Source organism: Oscarella lobularis, chromosome 4 (genome assembly GCF_947507565.1).
Source record: "Oscarella lobularis chromosome 4, ooOscLobu1.1, whole genome shotgun sequence".
Lineage (NCBI taxonomy): Eukaryota > Metazoa > Porifera > Homoscleromorpha > Homosclerophorida > Oscarellidae > Oscarella > Oscarella lobularis.
In genome coordinates this window covers 640,855-661,114 of record NC_089178.1, presented here as the reverse complement: position 1 = coordinate 661,114, position 20,260 = coordinate 640,855, and the positions used below count along the sequence as shown (strand labels likewise).

Here is a 20,260-nt window from a genome sequence, read left to right as displayed (position 1 = left end):
GTCGTGCGAGACATTCGCACCCATAACACATTTCTCTCGATCGTCGAAGATACGTGATCGTACGACGCGAGAGATGCGCCCGTCGTGCGAGACATTCGCACCCATAACTCATTTCTCTCGATCGTCGAAGATACGTGATCGTACGTCGAAGATACGTGATCGTACGACGCGAGAATCAGACACTTTCTTCCGCCTTTGCTCTGACTATCCTGCATCGAGACGTCGGCGACGAGACCTGCGTCTTCGATGCGAGATGACCCACTCCACTCGCGTGAGCACAGTGTGCGACGGACGATCCGGAGATGCGCCCGTCGTGCGAGAATTCGCACCCATAACACATTTCTCTCGATCGTCGAAGATACGTGATCGTACGACGCGAGAGATGGGCCCGGCGTGCGAGACATTCGCACCCATAACACATTTCTCTTGATCGCCGAAGATTCGTGATCGTACGACGCGAGAGATGCGCCCGTCGTGCGAGACATTCGCACCCATAACACATTTCTCTCGATCGTCGAAGATTCGTGATCGTACGACGCGAGAGATGCGCCCGTCGTGCGAGACATTCGCACCCATAACACATTTCTCTCGATCTCGACGTCGAAGATACGTGATCGTACGACGCGAGAATCAGACACTTTCTTCCGCCTTTGCTCTGACTATCCTGCATCGAGACGTCGGCGACGAGGCCTGCGTCTTCGATGCGAGATGACCCACTCCACTCGCGTGAGCACAGTGTGCGACGGACGATCCGGAGATGCGCCCGTCGTGCGAGACATTCGCACCCATAACACATTTCTCTCGATCGTCGAAGATACGTGATCGTACGACGCGAGAGATGCGCCCGTCGTGCACCCATAACACATATCTCTCGATCGTCGAAGATTCGTGATCGTACGACGCGAGAGATGCGCCCGTCGTGCAAGACATTCGCACCCATAACTCATTTCTCTCGATCGTCGAAGATACGTGATCGTACGACGCGAGAGATGGACCCGGCGTGCGAGACATTCGCACCCATAACACATTTCTCTCCATCGTCGAAGATACGTGATCGTACGACGCGAGAGATGCGCCCGTCGTGCGAGACATTCGCACCCATAACACATTTCTCTCGATCGACAGACTCTCTTGCTGCGCGCGAGAATCGTAGCGATTGCACGCGGACAGCCAGAGACGCCTGCACTCCTTCCACTGTCTATCGGTACGGATTCGGAGCAGCGTCAGTATTACCACTGATCAAGACTGCTCGCGATCGGTACTGATACTCGGGTCAAATCGGATATCATTAATCGGTATTTCCATTTCCAGAGAGTAGTATATGCCAAAAAAACGGGGTTTTGTCCTTAATGACTTCGACGCTACGGCGTGTAGGTCACTCGCTCGATAATACAATTGCCATCTTCAAAATCGCGTTTTCTGCATAGCAACAGTACATGGAAAAATTTTCACCGCCTACCGGAAACGATTAATTTAATTACACCGCCGTTTTCGTCGAATAAACAAACCTCGATAGTCCCTTTTCAAAAAATTTTGGGAACGCCTACTGTTGAGGAGCAAGTGTCTCCATACCCGGTCCGTTGCTAGGCTCGCCTACGCATTCTCCTCCCTTTTGATGACGTTCTCGTGACGTCACTGACAACTAACAACTTAAACGCGATCACGTGTTATTGAGCGATATCGATAATTACATACCGCTACTTCCCCGTATACATCCTTTGATCCTCTCATGTATCGGCTTCGCTGTCAGCTCGTCGGGCATCAGGGCGACGTCAGGACGGCTTGCTCGGGCGCAGAATTTGTAGCGACGGGGTCGCGAGATCGCACGGCGCGCTTGTGGACAGAGGAGACCCCAGGAAGTCGATCGTATACCGAAACGCGCTCGCTCGCCGGTCACACGCACTACGTGACAGCAATCTGCTACGTTTACCCGACCGAAAAGCATCCGAGAGGCAAGACGCACGAGAAAGATCCTCTGTAAATCCTCCGCAGATCAAGGAAATAGAGCCGAAAGCGGTTTTCGATTTCTGTGACCAATCGAACGGAAGTCAATTCTCTTTTCTTGATCTCGGAGTCTAAAGAACTAATTCGTCAAAAAAGGACTTTTTTCACGACAGTTATTTTCTCCTGCAGGATTAATAGCGACGGGATGTCAAGATAAACTGATTCGAATTTTTGATCCTACTTCTTCGGGTAAAGAGTGCCTTTGAACCGATCCTCTCTTTGTAATTTCCCTGTATAGAACCCGTTGACGTCTTGTCGGGTCACGCCGATAACGTGTGTACACTGTCGTCAGGGAAATTCGGGAGTCTCCTGTCGGGCTCCTGGGACAAGTTAGTGAGATCGAGAGACAGGAGAAGGTCAATAGAATGATTCGTTTTTTTCCGAGAACGGCGCGTGTTTGGTTGGACGGAAAATCGGTAATGACTCTCGCGGGGCACACGCACGCCGTCTGGGCTGTTGCCGTCATGCCGAAAGACGGGCTAAAACTGACGGGTAAGTTCACTGTCAAGAGAATCCGTCTAGACACAGTACCTCCTCAAAAAAATTAGAATTTTATGACTAAATACACATTTGGAGAAATGGGGTGTAGAACCGTCTGTTACGTTTAAACCCGTGCGAGACGACGAATCCTTTACTATGTGTGGGTTTTTTTTTGGGGGGCAGGTTCAGCTGACAAGACGATTAGGCTGTGGAAGGCGGGACACTGCGAACGAATTTTCACAGGGCACGACGACTGCGTTCGCGGTCTAGCCGTCGTGTCCGCCACCGAGTTTCTATCGTGTTCAAATGACAGGTCAGATACTCACGAATAAAAAATGTTTGCCAACAGATTTTTCTACACGCAGTTCTATACGGCGTTGGCTAACTAGCGGCGAATGCATTCAAGTGTACTACGGACACACCGCGTTTGTTTACAGGTATTTCGTGTTCCCCCAGTATATGCACCTATATATATCATTATGAGCGTTTGTAGCGTTGTCGCTGTGCCAGACGGAGCGTCCACTGTCGCCGATTTCGTGTCGTCGAGCGAAGACAGAACGTTGCGCGTGTGGAAAGGTTCAACTCTGCGCGCTTTTTTTCCTCGGTTGGCAGTTGACGTTTTGCGTAGGAAACGAGTGCGTTCAGACGTTGACTCATCCCGCTCAGTCGGTTTGGTGCTGCGGCGTATTGTCAAACGGCGACATTGTCACGGGATCGAGGCATGCATTTCTTTTACTAACTAAAACGTTGTGGTGGTGATACGTTCTATGCTCAGTGACGGCGTTGCTCGAATTTTCACAACTGATTCCTCGAGGACAGCCGATCGAGAAGAAATAGATGTGAATTCGAGAAAGAGCTCTTTCTATAGCGCGTGTGCTATCCTACTGTTTTAGGCGTTTCAGCACCAAGTTGCATCCCAGTCCTTACCTAGGCAAGTCTAGGTCTCGGTCTCCTTGCGTTATTTATTTATTTCCAATTCTACTGTAGCAGTCAAGTTGGAGACTTGAAGCTGTCTGACATGGCTGGAATTGAGGCACTGCAAGCCCCGGGTAAATGGCAATCAAAGAGTAGCCCTGAGCTCAATATTTGAATTTTTATGCAGGAATCAAAGACGGTCAGACGAAAGTGGTCAAAGTTGCAGGAAAGCCTCACGCGTATCAGGTAGAAACGATTCGTATTTACGTCGAATGTTTTTTTTGCTCATTGTCGGAATTTTTTAGTGGAGTGCGTCAGCGCACGATTGGATAAAGGTCAGAAATTCTTTTGTGCACTTGCTGGCACGAGTTGAGATTCCTCGGAACAGGTTGGCGAAGTTGTGGATGCAGTTGGGTCAGATAGGAAACAAATGCTGGATGGCAAAGTGCCAAGACTCGTGCCTACGTTAGCGAAATATTTACCTGCTTATTAGGAATACGATTACGTGTTCAACGTCGAGCTCGACTTAGACACGGGCCCACAGGCAGGACGCTCTTACCGGCTGGGATACAATATTACAGGCAAACTAGCCGCACTTAATAATCTTCTCGAAATCGATGTGTTGTTGTCTCGTAGAGGACCCCTGGTTTGCCGCCCAGCAGTTTCTTCAGAAAAACGAGCTGAATCTCATGCATTTGGACCAAGTACGAATTAGAATCAAGCAATCAGAATAATAGCATTCTTTGCACAGGTGGCTCAGTTTATCATACAGAATACGAAGGGAGTGACCGTTGCATCGGCGTCAGAGGGTCCTTCCGATCCTTTCACTGGTACTTTGTGCGTTTTGATGCGCCGCGGGAGTGACGCATTGTCTCGCGCCTGTAGGGGGAGCTCGTTATGTTCCAGCGGGTCCTAGTTTTACGGGTGGTGGCGCGGGGGCGACGCGTCCGCTTCCGAGCGGGCCATCAGATCCATTTACCGGTAAACAAAGGGATTCAATTGTCTTGGGAATTGTTTATTCTTCATTTCGATAGGCGGAGCGAGATACACTCCTGCCAACGTCTCCGCCTCGAGCGAGCAGCAGGTACACTGTAGACGTTTTCATATTTTGATGCGTATACGCTCTGTTTTCGTTTAGCTGTCTTCTAATCCGTATTTTCCAAAGGTATTTATCAGAGCGCTGTCTCTTGCGTCCTTGCTTTTACGACCTTGCTTTTAGACGACTCCAATCACGTTTGGTACCATCAATCCAGCGGCCGTCTTTCGCAAACTCGTCGAGTTCAACGAAACGTTGACAGGGCCCTGTCGACTGTCTGAAACGGAGCTCCAAACTGTTGACGGTAATGAATTCAAGACCCTCGTTCTGGTTTACCATTTATTTTTGTGTAATGCAGCCATTCTTGAGGCCAGTTCTGATGTAGAAAAATTGACGCCTCTTGTGAACGACCAGAGTATCTCTGTGTTGTGGAAAATTTTATGTTGGCCGGACAACGTAGTCTTTCCAGGTAGGAAATCGATTAAGATTAAAAACCTATATTATGTACGCTCTTCAGGCTTAGATGTCCTTCGCATGGTAGTTCGCTGCTTACCTGGCAATCAGCTTATGTGCGCTAGAGGAGCCGAATTTCTTGAGCGACTCATACAGCTGCTGACCGTCGACAACTCGGCGGCGAATATGCTTTCGTTGCGCGTTTTGGCCAATCTCTTTGCTCATTCTGTAGGCACTACGCTGCTCTGTTCCAATGTAGATCAGGTAAAGAGGCGCTCGCTCTTTGGACAGTTACCGTTAGAACTTTATTTCTCGGCTCAGATTTTGGTCCACTTTGAATTAGCCGTAGAAAACTCCAACAAAGGGGCTCAAGTAGCGTTATCAACTGTTTTGCTAAAGTGAGTATTCCGTTTTGCGTATAGTCTATATGATTTACTAATTATTGGCAGTTACGCTGTTGCGTTTTGTGACGGTGATAAGCAAGTTGATATCATAGGAACTTTACTATCCATCCTGACTAAAGTAAAAAGCTTGTTTGCCCTTTGTCTGCTTAGTAAAGTGTGGTCTCTTTCTTTGCAGATGCTTCGTAATCAAATTGATAAAGAGGCTGCATTTAGAGTTCTAGTAGCCGTAGGAACCCTGGTATGGTCAGTATAACGCCATGGCATAGAATGTGACTTTCTTTTTGTCTTTGTATCGTTTAGCTTTCATCAAGTCATCGTGAAAATGCAGGTGCTTTGGCGCTGTCTTTGGAAACTCAAAAGGCGGTGTCGTTGTGGTCAGAAACTGTTGAACCAAAAAAGGTAAGACGAATAACGGGAGCAAACAGATGGATAAAATTTCTGTAGGTTGGCGAGTGCGCTAAACTGGTGGAAAACATTCTTGCGTAAATTTTTTGTTCTTGTTTATTTACGATCAGTTCGTTCCCCGGGCAACTTTCCCTGGGGGTTGCGTAACGCACGTCTGATAGACTACGTGTACTACTTAGAAGCGAAAGGGCGACGACGTCATGTCCTCGTAACTCAATGCTATGAATCGTAGCGTGTCGATAGACATCGGATCCCAAGGACCAGTGCAGCGACGACGATTCGCTATAAATAGGGTACGCGTCGAGTCCCCGGGGAACGGGGTCCCCATTGACATCGGGCCACTCAAAAAACGTATACATTGTACTCACAGATGTGGAACCAGCTCACTCGACTCCAAAAGAGCGCAATGAGCGTATGTCTCGTACTAGCGATGCTTCTGGTCATCGGCTTAGCCCGCAACGATCCCCGTCACGGCAACGGCAAGATAACAATCGCCTCGGACCGGACGTCCTCTCCGCTCGACGCCCTTCTCGAACACCGCAACTACAAAAAACGAATCGACGCCCTTCTCGAACACCGCAACTACGAAAAACGAATCGACGCCGTCCAAATCGAAAACGATCTACTGAAGAAACGGTTTCGCAATGGAACGGCGACGCGATTTCTGCCGTCGTCGCTCGCGCGTCAACGTCCGCCGAAAAGCGACGCGCCGTCCACGACGCGTTTGCGTCAGCGCGCCGTCGTCGACGCTTTTCGGCACGCCTGGTCGGCGTACAGGCGTCACGCGTGGGGACACGACGAGTTGAAGCCCGTCTCGAAATCGTACAGCGAATGGTTTTATCTCGGCTTGACGATCATAGATTCGCTCGACACAATGTGGATTATGGGTAAGGGGGAAGTTCGCTTGTAACTTGTACTTCCTTGTTAGTCAAAAATCCGGCCGGTATCTTTGAATCCGGTCAAGAGATACCGGCTAAAAAGGAGATGATCCAATATGTTATTTGTTTTATATTACAGGTCTTCGTGACGAGTTTGGCGTTGCGAGAGAGTGGGTCGCAAAGGAACTGAATTTTGATCACGACGCTGACGTGAATCTATTCGAAGTGACGATTCGAGTGCTCGGCGGCTTGATCAGCGCCTACCATCTGTCCGGGGACGACATGTTCAAGGAGAAGGCCACCGATCTCGGCGAGCGACTTCTTGGGAGCTTTTCGAGTCCGTCCGGGATTCCTTATTCTGACGTAAATCTCAAGACGCGAGTCGGTCGCGCGCCGCGTTGGGGCCCTGATAGCAGTGTGTCGGAAGTGACGACAATACAAATGGAGTTCCGGGAGTTGAGCCGGATGACCGGTGACCCCAAATATCAAGTGAGAGACATTGCACATCATAAACTACTAGGTCACATATTGTTTTAATTCTTGCTTGCTCTGTAGAAAGCCGCTGATAGCGTTCTTGACTTGATTCAAGCGCTGCCTCGTCCGCACGATCTAGTCCCGATATTCGTGAATGCAAACTCGGGACAATTTCGATCGGGCGCTACGATCACTGTTGGTGCGCGCGGGGACAGTTACTACGAGTATCTTCTCAAACAGTGGCTCCAATCAGGCAAAAAGGAGACCAAGTGAGAAAACACATATTTATTTTGTCGATTTTATCTTTCTGTGTTACATTAGATTCAAAGATTGGTTTGTTGCTTCCGTTGAAGGAATGAAGAAGGAGCTGATTCGCACGTCGAAGCCGGACGACTTGTTGTACATAGGAGAACTGCTACGAGGAAAAAATTTCAGCCCCAAAATGGTAAGGAAAAACGAGTGGGAGTGGGAATAATACTATCCTCTCTCTCGTGCAGGATCATCTCACCTGCTTTATGGCCGGTACCCTCGCTCTTGCTTCTCACCATGGACTCGATGCCGAGTACATGGAGTTAGGTGAAAAGCTTGCATACACTTGCTACCAGATGTACGAGAGAATGCCGACCGGGCTGAGCCCGGAGATAGCATATTTTCAGCAGACTGACACCGGTCGTCCTCACAGCGACATAATAGTCAAAGTACGCTGAATGAACCAGCGCTGGTAGAAAATGAATTTGATTTTGCTTTGTTTCTAGCCCGCCGATGCACACAATTTGCTGAGACCGGAGACTCTCGAGTCGCTGTTCATTCTCTATCGATTGACGCGCGATTCGAAATATCAGGAGTGGGGCTGGAAGATTTTTCAGGCTTTCGAAAAGCACACAAAGGTCGAGAACGGCTACACGTCTATACATAACGTGATGAGCACCGATACTCGAGCGCGCGACAAAATGGAGAGTTTCTTTCTCGGTGAAACGCTCAAGTATTTATTTTTACTGTTTGAAGAAGATTTTGACGTGATTTCGTTGGACAAGTACGTTTTGAACACAGAAGCGCACCCCTTTCCTATTTGGAAAGGGACTTAATCAACGTAAAATGATTTTGTAAGATCACTTTGGAAAGACATAAATTATTTCTTCGTTTACGGTACTGTATCTAAAAAATCGATCACCAATGTAAATGCACATCCGGGCTGCTTGAGTATCGCGCGCTGTAGTGCGGTTTCCAACGGCAACAAGGCATGTCGGACTTTCGATCGCTGGAAGATCGAATGCAAGAGAATGTCTTTGCGAAAATAACCAACTCGAAGTTGAGAGAACAACTGCAAAACACGTTCAGAGCCGGATACGGCGTATTCGCGGACGCTCTACCTTTTTGCGCCGAAATCGCCTTGAAAGTAGCGTCACGAAGCTCGCGTCTGCATTTTTGACGCTCTCTTGACTAGAACAACGACTTGAGAAGCGCCCAAGCGACACTAGACGTCTATTTCTCGAGCGACCCGGCGAAAAATCAGTGCTTAGCTCGCGCCTACTTTTGCCAAGCGCGACTCCTAGAGCCGAAAAATTGCGACGATCAGGTGAGATCCCGCTTCGGCAGCCGCATCACTTTCACCGACTCGCGTAGATCAATCTGAAGAAGTGCGCGGAATGGATTCGCAAGGCGATCGACTTCGGAAAAAACGCCGAAAGGTTCAAATAAAGACTACCCGCACAAACATTATCAAAAAAAGCATTTATTTAGACACTATTTCTTGGTGTACAACGCGTCCGTGCTCTCCTGGCAGCTCTGTCGGGCATTTTTGCGCAAGGGATATCGACGCCATTTGTGTTCCCACTTGGCCGTCGTCGTCGGCGCCCTCGACGACATCGACGACAATGACTACGCTTGGCGAGCTGAGTTGATGATGTCAGGCTCTTGGGCCACGTTTCATTTAGTTAAAAAAGTTTGATGATTTCTGAATTGCCTTAGTGAGCTGGTGAAGTGCTACGTTGACGATGGCGAGATGAAAGATGCCGCCGTCAAGTGCGCGGCGCTTTGTTTTAAGTTTTGCGAGAAATGCGTGCCGGAGAAACTTGAGGATATCATTGCTATTCAGGTAGGTGAAGAACTGATGAGAAGAGTGGGGCATCTAAATTTCTTTAGGTTCAAGAGGGTCTAGTCGAATTGAAAGCGTTGCTGAGAGATTTGAAATCGCTCTATTTGTACTGCTTCGCCAAATTTGTCAATCTTCAGGGGTCAGGCGAATTCTCCTACTTTGAGAAATGTTGGATTGCGCTTTTAATTGACTACGTAGACAAAGAGACGAGGATTTCGCGACAGAAATGGAAAAGCTTTTCAATCTCATTTGGGGACAAAAGAAGCCTTCGAAAAAGTCTACAATTCAAAGAACACCGATGACAGAGGAACAAATGTGAGAGAAAAGAATAAGAAGAAATACACATAGACACACACGTGGTTCCTTAGGGCATCGATTTTAGTCAAATTAGCTCACTTGTGCTTGGAAAGAGGACTTGTGGAACGAGCCGACGAAATTCTACGACGAATGCCACCGGGTTTCAAGGTCAAGAAAACTCGTTTACGGGTGACCTGTTTTCTCGATATGCCTTCCTCTAGAATCCCATGACCGTTCTAAGCAACGAACATCTGCAGTGCGTGATGATGGTCAAAAAGATGGGAGTCGGTCCAGAAGAGCAGACGAGTGCCGTCGTAAAAGTCTCTGACCCCAGAATACAATACAGTACACTCGTTCTTATAATCTCTCTATACTACACAGAAGAGACGAGCGGCGTTGGGGAGATCTTGCGAAGCTTTGCGATCTGCTATAAGAATGGAAAGTCCGGCCATGATTCAGGTGAATTAGAGAAATGGGGGGTGGGCGACGAGTTGTTTTTACGTTTGACTGTTTGCTAAGGCTGGCTGCGGTCTCGTGTGGAATATGTCTCTGCCACTTTTGCAGCCGAATTTGCGACACTTCGTTACGAAGCCTCTGCAGCTTGTCGCCGAAGCTCTGGAGAAAATCAACAGGTGTAGCGTCGTACGACCTTATGCGCGGTGGGTGAGAGTTGTTGACCTCGCGACGTCGTTTTCCTTAGCATGCTCTATGATCTTCGCTGTAAAGTTCACATTGAGTTGGCCAAGTGCAAGGAAGATGAGGACAAAATCGACGAGGCGTTGGCCAGCGCGTATGCGGTGAGCCCTCTATACTCTATTTTTTTATCCGGCGAGAATGGCTTCTCTGCGCAGGCGAAAAAATTCGACTCTAGCAGGACGTTTTCTCAGGAACTATCACTCGCAATCGATCGACTGCATTTGAGAAGTGCGACGACAACGACGACGACGACGACGACTGATCAGTCGAGTGAGAGTCTGGCTCATCCGAGAAGAATTGTCGAACAGGTTCTTTTCACGCGTAGAAGAGACGCATTTTTCGAATTCATTTTCCTAGATTTCAGCCGTGCCGGGAATATGTCGAGACGACACTTACGACGAAGTACACGACATTTTGGTCGTCGCCGGAAAAGCCATTGCACCGCGAGAGTTCACTTGGACTCTCGACGATGATTTGGACGAGCGAAGGAGTGCCGGAGGCGGCAAGGGAAATGCGAAGAGCAAAAAGAACGAACCTCTTATTCCGTTGGCTCAAAAATTGCAGGAGGACGTAAAACGCTACGAACTGGCAACGAGAAAGACGCGCGAACACGTTCAGTCGGTTTCCACGGAGGAGGACGTGAAGAGGTAGGCCAATCAATATCCTATATAATAGAGCGAAACACTTCTTTTCTCGTACTCGTACAGAGTTCTCCTCTGGGCTGATTTAGCCAAATTGGCGCGGAGGCAGAAAATATGGGACGTCGCTCGATCCGCCGCCCGATTTTGCGTTTCGTACGACGACAATCGATGGCAACTTTCGTCCGCCGGCGACGCGAAGGCGGACGGCAGCAAAACGAGTCTAAAAGGATCGTCGTCGTCAATCGGTCTTCAGTCGTCGACTCGATCTCTGGGCGGTTCGCGATCGCGTCTACAGATGACGGGATCGTCGTCGTCGTCGATGGCCAAGAAAAGACGCGGTCACACGCGTTCTGTGAATAGGGTTGAGAAGGTGGTCGCGACGTTGGCGAAGGCCACGAGTTCGGCTCAAGAAGGCGGACTGGGAAGGAACGTCGTTCAAACGATTGTGAGGTCGCTTGCCGAAGCCCATCTTCTTTATGCCGAGGTACTGTGTGTGTGGATTCCGAATGGGGTTTCTTTTATTATTGAGGTTGTTATGATTAGAACTTGGTTGTTCTGCTGAATTCGAAGGGGTTGAAGTTTTTGTCCGAACCGCGTCTAGACAGTACGCAACAGGACGTCGACGCCGTGAAAGATGTCGATCAAGTTTGGCTTGACTACTGGTCAGTGTGTTACCATATATGTACAGTATGTACATTTGACGTTTATTCCTTTTTCTCCTCCAGTAAGTGGATTGGCGAGCTTTGTAAAGAAGTGATCGAGAATTGTCATCGAGCGGCGAAACTCGGATCGGATCTCCAAGAGCCGTGGCTCATCTATCGCACCATGGTCTTTCTATTCAACGCGACGTCGCACATGGCGAAGACGCGACAAGCCGACCTAGCTCCGCTTTTTGCTCCACTCATAATGGCATACAAATCAGCCGGCGGATTCAAAGAAAACAAGTAAGGGAGAGACGAGAAGAAGGAAAGAATCTTGTGGAGTAGCAAGGTTTCTAGGGATTATTCGTTGCTTTGCGAAATGACGACGACATTCGCAGAAGGCGTCAGTGCAACGAAACAGCAGCAGCAGCAGCAAGCGACGTCAGGAAGTACGCAGTATACAGTGCAGTAGACTTGTCGTGCTGTGCAACCGCACGTTTAGACGCTTCTCGAAAATCTGAGGGTATGGCTAATGTTGTACTGGCTCACCTAGCGATCAAGAAGTGGTCGGATAAGACGTCGAAGAAGCAGGAGTCTCGCGAGTCGTCGACAGAGCGAGCCGATGAGACGACGACCGACTCGAAGGAACGTGGAAATGACAAGAAAACCGCTTATGAAGTAAGTACCGCTCGCGCGTTTTGTGTCACTGCGAGAGAGAGAGAGAGAGAGACGTCATCTCATTAGATCGTCGAGTACGTGCAAGGAGTCTGCGCCGGCAAAGGAGTTCCTCTGCGAGTCAGGAGTACGTTGGCTGCTGCTTGGGTTCAACTGAAAGTATCCATGCAGCAGATCGTATCCCAATCGACGAGCAATTTTGGACTACAAGAGGTGCGCGAGGAAAGGAATTTTGGATTTTGGCTCATTTCTCGTTTTAGACCGATCCCCAGTTTCATCAGCTTTGCGCTGCGATCGCCGTAGAGAGAATAGCGTGCAAGACGAATGACTCCAACGAGACGATGACAATACCGGACGTACGGCCTTTTTCTGTTGTTTCAATTATTTATTTTTTGACACAAGGCCTTTGGTGCAATCGAAGCCTGCGATTGGGAAGATCCTCTCGTCGCCTTGCAACTCTACACGCGTCTAGCTGGCTACTGCCTTCGAGACGAGAACTACGCTGTCGTAAGTCTAAGATAAACGCTCTTCGTTCAAGTTCCAATATAGTGTGACCACGGTGTGACAACTGCAGGGCGACGAGTGTTGCACGAAAGCGCTATTGTTTTCCGCAGCGAAAATCAAGTTGCAGACTGACGATCAGCAATTGAAACAGTGCGTCGCAGTCCTCTGCACACAGTCGTTTAATTTTTTTATATCTTTCTCTCCTAGAAATCAATTATTGATCAAACACGAACTCCTGTGCCAAGCGGCTCAAATTCAAGGCCAGCTGGCGGTTCATCTGGAAAGCGACGGCGTGAAGCAGAGGCGAATGGCATTGGACTCATTTCTAGTCAGTGCAAGGTCAACGAAAACGTTATCGTATGTCGTCGATTTGCGCGACGGACTCTCTCTTAGGCATGCACGCGAAGCAAGGAGTTACGATTTACTAATGACGACGGCTAGACACGTGTGGAACACGTGTCAGCCTGTCGTCGGAGAGCCGCTTGAAAGGGAACTGATGAGGAAACAGGTGTCGGAACTGCTGCGCATGATAGCTGACGTTACGGGAAGAAAAAAGGAAGACGTGAGAAAAGAGAGCGAGTTTGACTAGATTTCTCTCATTTTATTTGTTCTTTAGTTTGGGACTCACGAAGATATGGAAATTCGAATTTGGCTGTATAGCATCGTCTTCATGTCTTACGCTGATAAGGCGCGATAGAGAGACGAAACATTTCTTTCTCGCTAAAATCTTTTCTGTAAATAGAGCGAATGGGCCGAAGGTCTAAAAGCTGTTGATGATGCCATTTGGATTATGCCCAAGTCTTCGTTTTGGTAACGATTTGGCGAATGTCTGTTTTCTTTTTGGTAATGAGCGTTTTGGTCTTGTTGCAGGATTTTGGCCAAGTATCGGCTTCTTTTTAAGAACAAACTTGGAAAATCTGTTATTGGCGATCTCCAGCGCTTTCTCGTGAGTATTTGAGAAAATACTATTCCTTTATTACCTTCTTATCTCTAATACGGTACTACATACTAGGATGAAGACGAAGAAGATCAAGCGACTTTGTGGCACGATGTGGCGGTCAACAACGTGAGCCTGGCCGAACAATTCAATGCCCACCGAAACGCTATAGGACTCACAAAAAACAAGTGGTTGAAAGTTGATTGGCTGATCGATTTTGGATGCTGGTTATACAACAATGGATTGTCTCGAAGGGACGCCTCCGCACAGGTAAGAGCATCTTTGTTCAAAGATAGCCGTTCTTCTACAGTGGGCATATAGTTGGAAAAAGCTGCGATGATTCTTTCTGAAGAATCTGCCGTAGAGCCTTCTGACAAAAGATGCGAGTGCAAGAGATTATTGTTGCTGGCTAAAGTTGACGTTATGTTGGCTCGAATGACGGAGAGTAGGACGGGGCAGTACTTAGGCTACCTAGTAGAAGCAACCAAATGCTATCGTCAAATCTGGAAGGTTTCCTCAAAACCTTGTGCGAGACGATACACAAATATATTTTCGTTTAGCTCCAAGAAGAAGTCCTGAGTTCAGCAGGAATTGCCGAGAATGGTTCACGAGAGGAAGCGGAAGACAAAAAAGGGCGAAAGGTTATTATTATACAGCTGTCGTTGGCCTTTCGTATAAATTCATTTCATCTTCTTGCAGAGTAAAGCCGTAAAACGAAAAAGCACCGTCGCGGCTGGCGATATTAGCAAATCGTCGTTTCATCTGCCTTCTACTGTTACTCAGTGGGCTTCTTTCCAAGTGCCGTCGGAAGTGCGAGAGAGACTACGAAAAGAGCTGCGTCCCGCGGCATTTAATAAAAACAGCGTTACTCAAGCGGTAGCCGTTCTCAAGCACCTGCAACGTCTCTAGTTTCAACGTTTTTGTTTAGGTTTTAGAGGCGTTCTATATGACAACGTTGGTGTCTGAATTGATGGACCAATCTCTTCATTTCCTAGCTCTTCCCGTCTTGTGTCTTTATCGTCTCTTAGCGCAGGACATTTTGGAATCGCCAGCTGTCGTCGATTTAGCCGAATTGAGGTAAATTGTAGAAAATAGATTCTTCTCTCATAGCATGCTCTTCATTAGACTGATTGAGTGTTGCCGCTGTTTGGGGCTAACTGATGCCATGCGTCAGCACGAGCAGGCCTTTCGGGGAGCTGTCAGTCTCGAAGAACGGCTCGAGTAAGCCGCTGTCTCTGTCTCGTTTTCTACGGCCGAGAATAAATTTGTAGCGCTTTGGGAAGCGTCGAAATTATGCACGACAAAAAGCGTCTTGCTGCAATCGAAGAGCGACGGCGGAGAGGCGACGAGCAAGAGAAAGAGGAGGAAAATTTGAGCAAACGCTCCGAAGAAGATGGTGACGAGCTTTTGGTCGTTCCCGTACTGGGCCAGCTGGAGTTACGAATGATCTGGGCTGACCAAGCGGACATACTCTTGCAACAGGCAAATCAATAATAGGATTAACTGATTCTAAAAGTAAACTTTGTTTTTCTATAAAGGGTCGTTATCAGCTGGCGAGAGGCAGATACGTTCTTTGTGAGAAACTAGCAAGGGTAGAGTCATTTCAGAGTTAAGAGAGAAGATCGCCGAGTTTCCGTTCTCCGTTAGGCGTACAAAGACTCCCCTACTTTGACTCAGTGCCTGTGTGGTCTGTCTCGTCTGGCTTTGCTCGAGGGACAAACGACAGTTGCTGTAGCTCTCGCCACAGAGGCTCAGGTAACGCTCCAGAGACCTGAGCTGCGCGCAATCAAATTCTTTTCTTATTGATGTCTCAGAAATGCCGTGCCGATCCCTACGTGCACGTGAAAGTTCTTCTCACATTCGTCGACGTTATGCAAGCCGATCCGACTCGTCGCGGTCAAGCTCGACTCGTTCTGATTGACGCCATCAAGGTGTTTCGCGAGCTGGCGCGAGACAAGCCGGCAATGGGCGCCGAGTGTTCATTCGTCTGGGCAACGTTGCAGGCGAGGTAGGTCGTCTGAGTTGACGACGCGTGAATTATATTATATTAATGTTTCTTTCTTTTACAAGGCTTGCTGAAATTCAGTTTCAATCGCTTCTCGCCGACTTGGGACAGTTGCGACGACGACCGAGAAAGAAACGCGATCTTGAAGTAGCACTAATGGTATCTCAACTGCGGACGAAGAAGAGATGGGTTACGTTACTTGGGTCCTTCTCGCCGCTTTAGTACTACAAAGAGAGCTGGGAGGAATTGCTCAAGTTGGAGCGGACGATCGATGCCGTCAAAGTAATGAAGAAACATTGTTTGGCACTGAGGTCATTAGCGACATATGCGTGATGTGAACAAAATGATTTGACTTCCCTATTAGAGTTGTGGCGGAAGAAACGAGCGACGTCAATCAACGACGTCAGCGCCTAGCAGAAGTAAAGAGAATGCTGATCTAATGAGAAAACCTTAGAAATTTTACTTTCAGGCTCACTCTGTGATGGAGGAAGCGAGGAGATCTGCAGAAGAATGGGCTCAAACGGTTGGATCAATGGTGGACCGCACCGAGGTTGGCTACATTAATTGCTTCTTTCGCCATGCACGTGTGTTTCGTTCGTGTAGCTGAAGGGCATTACCTTGCCGGCGGATTTGACGCTCGTTGAAACCATAATCGACGTTGGAGATGGCCTGTGGTTGATTATGGATGAGGACGGTCGGAGACGACGGGAGAAGTGGCTAATAGACAAGCAGACGAGTTCTATGCAAAAGGTACGAACTCTCTTCGTTGTCGATCGAATAAATGAGTAATTAACAATTCAGCTTGTCGACGAATACACCGTAGCAACTCCTCAGTTGACTGAATCAGAAGAAACGTGGGAACGATTAGCCCAGTAGGTTGCTATGAGCGTATAACCGAGCGATTTTGAATTCGTGTCTGTAGGTTTTCTGGCAGTCATGCCGTGGCATTACTTTCTGCCGCTCTTAGCGGTTGCGGGCGATGGCCCCGTCTTCAAGCGAAGGCGAGACACAGCAGCACAAGAAGCGATACTTGGTTGTTTATGAATTGATTTTGACTCAGATTGGTATAAGGCTCGGGCAGTGTCTCTGTCTAATGGGCGACCTGTCCAACATAACCAGCAGCTCTCCTTGGACGATCGTAGAAGAAAGAGAAGAAGAAATTGAAGAAGTGGAGACGGAGGCGAACAAAACGTCAGACGAAAATGAGACGGTTGGCGACAGTGAAGAAGAGGACGACGAAGGGACAGGGTGCAGTAATGAAGGCGAAAAAACAGAGACGATAGATGTAAGTAAAAGGAAATTCATTGCCGTACACGCGTGCACTTACTGTGCATTTATTTTAAGGCGGAATCATCTGCTTTGAGATATCTCAGCCAAGGCATCGAGATTCTCACTCAGAGCATCTATCAAGCAATTCAAACCGGCGATCTGGTGCGTAAGACTCTTAGATGATTAAACAGGCAGTTTCAATTAAACTCCACTAAAAGAGATCTTGCAGTGAGCCTTGTCTTTTTCGTAGGAAACTGCTGGGGATGGCTCTCTCTACCTCGTTCAATGCTACGGAAGAAGGGATCCACTTCAGACGGCTCTTTTTCTTTCGCTATTTCAGGTGATCATTTAGCGTGGGGGTTGAAATTTGTAATGTTAATATCCTACGCAGAGCTGCCGTGCTTCCCTGTGGATGAAGTCCCTGCTGATGACAGCACTCAGCAATCCACTCTATTCCCAACTTGCTGGCCTGATGCACCAGCGTCGTTACATCGCAACGGATAATCCGTCGTCCTTGTTCGAAGCGAACACGCATGCTTTAGAACCGAAAGAGGCAAACGAGAGATAGAACAGCAACGTTAGCACGGCTTCTGACAATCTTTCTACCAGGCTTACCGGCGACTTCAACTTCAGCGGAATTACCACCAGCTAATGGCAGGCCTTTCAACAGGAATCTGTTTTGTAACACTCCAACATTCTCCCGACAGGTAAGCTAGTAAAAGGATTCATTCGTCTGGCTTGGACTAACTATCATATGGTCTAGAAAATATATTTACGGTTCAATCACTCGTCCATCTGACTCGAGTATCTAATACTCACGTCACAGTTTTATTTTGCTACATTTTTTTCTGTGGCAGAGCCTTCTGTTGCCTGCGTCGAGACCGATTCGTCGTTATTAATGGGTCTCGTGGACGACATCGCCGAGAATCGTGACGATTGGGCTCAGTATCTCCTTCGCTTGAATTTTCTCTATCGTCAAGCGCGCCTGCAGCATCAAACCGAGTCCGATTTTCGCGCGAGCCCATCGCTTGGAGACCAAGGCCAGTCGGCAGTGACAAGTCGAATTGAGCTTGTTGAGGAAGAGGAGGAACGAATAGAAGTGAGAAGACCGTTGGTATTGTGAAGTCTTTGGGAAAACAGATTCTTTAGGAGCGCTTTGGTGCTTGCATAAAGGCAATGAACGATTATTTGGGACCATTGACGAGTCAACTTCCCATTCAAGATTGGTATTTATTGGACATAATATCTTTATTATACCAGTAGCAGTTGGTCTGCTGTAGTTTGGAAGAAGCAACCGCTGTCGTTCTTTTGGTTGACGAATGGCTTTTGAAGCTTCCGCTCGAGTCGTTGGATTGGCTAAAATGCTGTCGAGAAAAGGGACTCGCCAGGGATGTGTCATTACAAATGTTTCATCACAGGTTCTGTGCGGCGACCGACGGTACGAATCGATCAGAGAGCAAGATTGCGTGTGAATACGTCTGTTTTTATATAGGGGACTCGTCTGGTACCTCGCCTGGAAAGAAAGCTGGCAAAAAAGTAGCAGCGACGCCAAAGACGCCGGCAAATATAGGAAAGGATAAAGGAAAGGAGCAAAAGGTGACTTTTATATCTGCGGCTTTGCTGCAATGATATCTATTGTTGTCATCGCTTATATATAGGGCAATGTAAAGCCAGATGTTCCAGACACCGTTCCTGTTGATCTTGCTCGTGTCAAATGTGAGTTTTTGCCAATTCGGCTCTCTTGCGTGTCAGAAAATTCGTTTTTTAGACGTTCTCGATCCGTGCTCTGCATTCAACGAAAAAGGCCAGCAACTCTTCTCCTTACCCATCGTCCTTTTTTCATAGTAATCCTCTTCAGCTAAGGAAGACGAGGATTGGGCTGGTCTAATTCAAAGCGCTGTCAAAAACAGCGGTTCTCTTACGTCCAAGTGGTCTGGATGGACTGGACAAGACGGAGTCCTCAGGTAAGAAAGCGTTCTTTCGTCGATATCGGTCGGTAATCGTTTGGTCTGATTAGCGATGGTCAGTGGACTGACATGCTGAAAGCGTCTTCCTCATTTTTCTTCTTTGGATCGGAGCGTTTTCTTGCTCATCTTCTGCCTTGCAATGTACCTTCGTTAGACTTGACAGGTAGACATTTTCTCTGCTATTTATTCTGTTGATATGAGCAATCCTTCTTAGCATGTCGTGCAATAGTATTGGCTGATAGGGCGCAGACGAACCAAACGTATCTCAAGCAGTCCAAACTGGATGCTAATAAGAGGTCCAAGGGGACAGCAGCAATTTGTTAATGTTCTATCTTCTTCTTTCTTTCTAGTCCCATGTTTCGGGCTCTAGAAAATTCCACGGAAACAGCCCTGTTGCTCTCATTGGCAGGAGTGAAGTCTGTCGTTGTGAATCAATGGGCAACGACTGCTGAAACGAACTCCAAACTGATTAGGGAGTTGCTCAAAGGTACCCCAAGCGAAAATTTCGCAACTGACAAGCAAACTGTCTCTGTGCTTAGCATTGGTGTCTGAAAATGACACCATAGGCCAGGCCATTCAACACTTCAAGTACGGAAAACCAGAGCCAAAGCCAAACAGCACCGAAGAAGAGCCTAACCAGAATCCCCCCGAGGAAACGACGCAAATCACCAGTAAGACAATGAACCCAATAATCTATGGCCTACCCAACGTCATATTCAACCCACCAAAATGAGAAATAACTCTCTAATCATCATATATTTCTGACAACAAAACAGAGTCAAAAAAAACTCTAGACTGTCCCGCCCTTGACGACGCCGACCTGAGCGGCCCGTACGGGACGTCCGTGCAACAGATATCCGGGCTTCATGACGACGGCAATCGTACCGGGCGTCTTCCCGGCGAATTCCTGATAGAAGACCGCCTCGTGCAAATTCGGATCGAATTTTTCGCCTTCGGGCGTCGTTCGAACGAGTCCGTGACGCGAAAACGTCGTCTGGAGAAGATCGGCCGTCATTTCGACGCCGTGAAAGAGCGAGCGAAGTCGCTCGTTCTGCGCCACTTCTTCGTTCGATTCGATCGTTTTCGACGCCTTCTCGAGCGTGTCGGCGACGTCGAGAAGGTCCTTGGCGAAATTTTGAATGCCGTACGATTTCGCGTCGGCGATTTGGTCGCGAAAGCGCTTGCGCATGTTTTCCGCGTCGGCGAGCGAACGCAGGTACTTGTTCTCGACTTCTTTGAGCTGTTCGGTTAATTTCGACAGCTTCGCGTCGTCTTTCGACTCGGTGTTCGCTTTCGTTGCATCAGCTTCGTCCGCCGATCCCCCCGGTGGGCCCTTGTTCGTCGCGGTCGATAAACTTTGTTCGACCGAGCTGCTAAATCTCACTAGGCAACCGTTGCCGTGGCGAAATTGTCGAAGCAGATCCCCGCCGATTCTCCGCATCGTCGCCACCTCCGAAGTGTAGACACTATTTATTATTTGCCTT

At 48.2% G+C, this 20,260-nt stretch overlaps 4 protein-coding genes across 5 annotated transcripts; 3 read left to right on the top strand and 1 right to left on the bottom strand.

The window, feature by feature from the left end:
• Nucleotides 1-1,718: 1,718 nt before the first annotated feature.
• On the top strand, nt 1,719-5,844 carry LOC136186452 (phospholipase A-2-activating protein-like). The gene is made up of 28 exons (XM_065973798.1): nt 1,719-1,952; nt 2,134-2,193; nt 2,243-2,333; nt 2,390-2,496; nt 2,668-2,797; nt 2,850-2,921; nt 2,978-3,060; nt 3,113-3,203; nt 3,260-3,323; nt 3,378-3,415; nt 3,472-3,533; nt 3,587-3,645; nt 3,705-3,734; nt 3,788-3,844; nt 3,893-3,980; nt 4,036-4,103; nt 4,151-4,229; nt 4,285-4,380; nt 4,434-4,483; nt 4,538-4,564; nt 4,619-4,739; nt 4,794-4,904; nt 4,953-5,152; nt 5,210-5,286; nt 5,338-5,410; nt 5,468-5,530; nt 5,593-5,691; nt 5,737-5,844. The coding sequence occupies exons 1-28, from the start codon at nt 1,730-1,732 to the stop codon at nt 5,776-5,778; spliced, it is 2,361 nt and encodes a 786-aa protein (XP_065829870.1). The 5' UTR covers nt 1,719-1,729; the 3' UTR covers nt 5,779-5,844.
• Nucleotides 5,845-8,233, top strand: LOC136186458 (endoplasmic reticulum mannosyl-oligosaccharide 1,2-alpha-mannosidase-like). The gene is made up of 7 exons (XM_065973808.1): nt 5,845-5,990; nt 6,068-6,584; nt 6,715-7,064; nt 7,131-7,318; nt 7,371-7,494; nt 7,547-7,747; nt 7,805-8,233. The coding sequence occupies exons 1-7, from the start codon at nt 5,919-5,921 to the stop codon at nt 8,132-8,134; spliced, it is 1,782 nt and encodes a 593-aa protein (XP_065829880.1). The 5' UTR covers nt 5,845-5,918; the 3' UTR covers nt 8,135-8,233.
• A 46-nt stretch (nt 8,234-8,279) lies between these two features.
• LOC136186434 (cilia- and flagella-associated protein 46-like) lies at nt 8,280-20,202 on the top strand. Of its 2 annotated transcripts, none has more exons than XM_065973780.1 (62): nt 8,280-8,445; nt 8,494-8,625; nt 8,673-8,737; nt 8,790-8,954; nt 9,018-9,144; nt 9,192-9,283; nt 9,343-9,459; nt 9,513-9,609; nt 9,663-9,761; nt 9,823-9,900; nt 9,961-10,073; nt 10,142-10,238; nt 10,293-10,445; nt 10,495-10,784; nt 10,845-11,262; nt 11,322-11,440; nt 11,504-11,722; nt 11,777-11,868; nt 11,973-12,097; nt 12,164-12,307; nt 12,355-12,450; nt 12,497-12,601; nt 12,669-12,748; nt 12,806-12,937; nt 12,992-13,160; nt 13,215-13,286; nt 13,341-13,408; nt 13,469-13,544; nt 13,611-13,805; nt 13,857-14,045; nt 14,096-14,176; nt 14,235-14,411; nt 14,464-14,612; nt 14,661-14,756; nt 14,807-15,017; nt 15,074-15,127; nt 15,183-15,290; nt 15,350-15,543; nt 15,606-15,699; nt 15,763-15,851; nt 15,905-15,959; nt 16,010-16,090; nt 16,144-16,290; nt 16,342-16,412; nt 16,463-16,541; nt 16,601-16,825; nt 16,885-16,971; nt 17,060-17,149; nt 17,201-17,362; nt 17,419-17,516; nt 17,573-17,613; nt 17,667-17,908; nt 17,959-18,035; nt 18,090-18,247; nt 18,302-18,405; nt 18,468-18,525; nt 18,578-18,613; nt 18,668-18,773; nt 18,827-18,939; nt 18,991-19,072; nt 19,127-19,263; nt 19,316-20,202. In XM_065973780.1, the coding sequence occupies exons 1-62, from the start codon at nt 8,290-8,292 to the stop codon at nt 19,507-19,509; spliced, it is 7,776 nt and encodes a 2,591-aa protein (XP_065829852.1). In that variant the 5' UTR covers nt 8,280-8,289; the 3' UTR covers nt 19,510-20,202. The 2 variants fall into 2 exon arrangements, with proteins under 2 accessions (XP_065829852.1, XP_065829851.1); XM_065973779.1 differs by having other exon boundaries at nt 11,922-12,097.
• Nucleotides 19,502-20,257, bottom strand: LOC136186483 (grpE protein homolog 1, mitochondrial-like). The gene has a single exon (XM_065973844.1). The coding sequence runs from the start codon at nt 20,215-20,217 to the stop codon at nt 19,567-19,569; it is 651 nt and encodes a 216-aa protein (XP_065829916.1). The 5' UTR covers nt 20,218-20,257; the 3' UTR covers nt 19,502-19,566.
• Nucleotides 20,258-20,260: the final 3 nt, after the last annotated feature.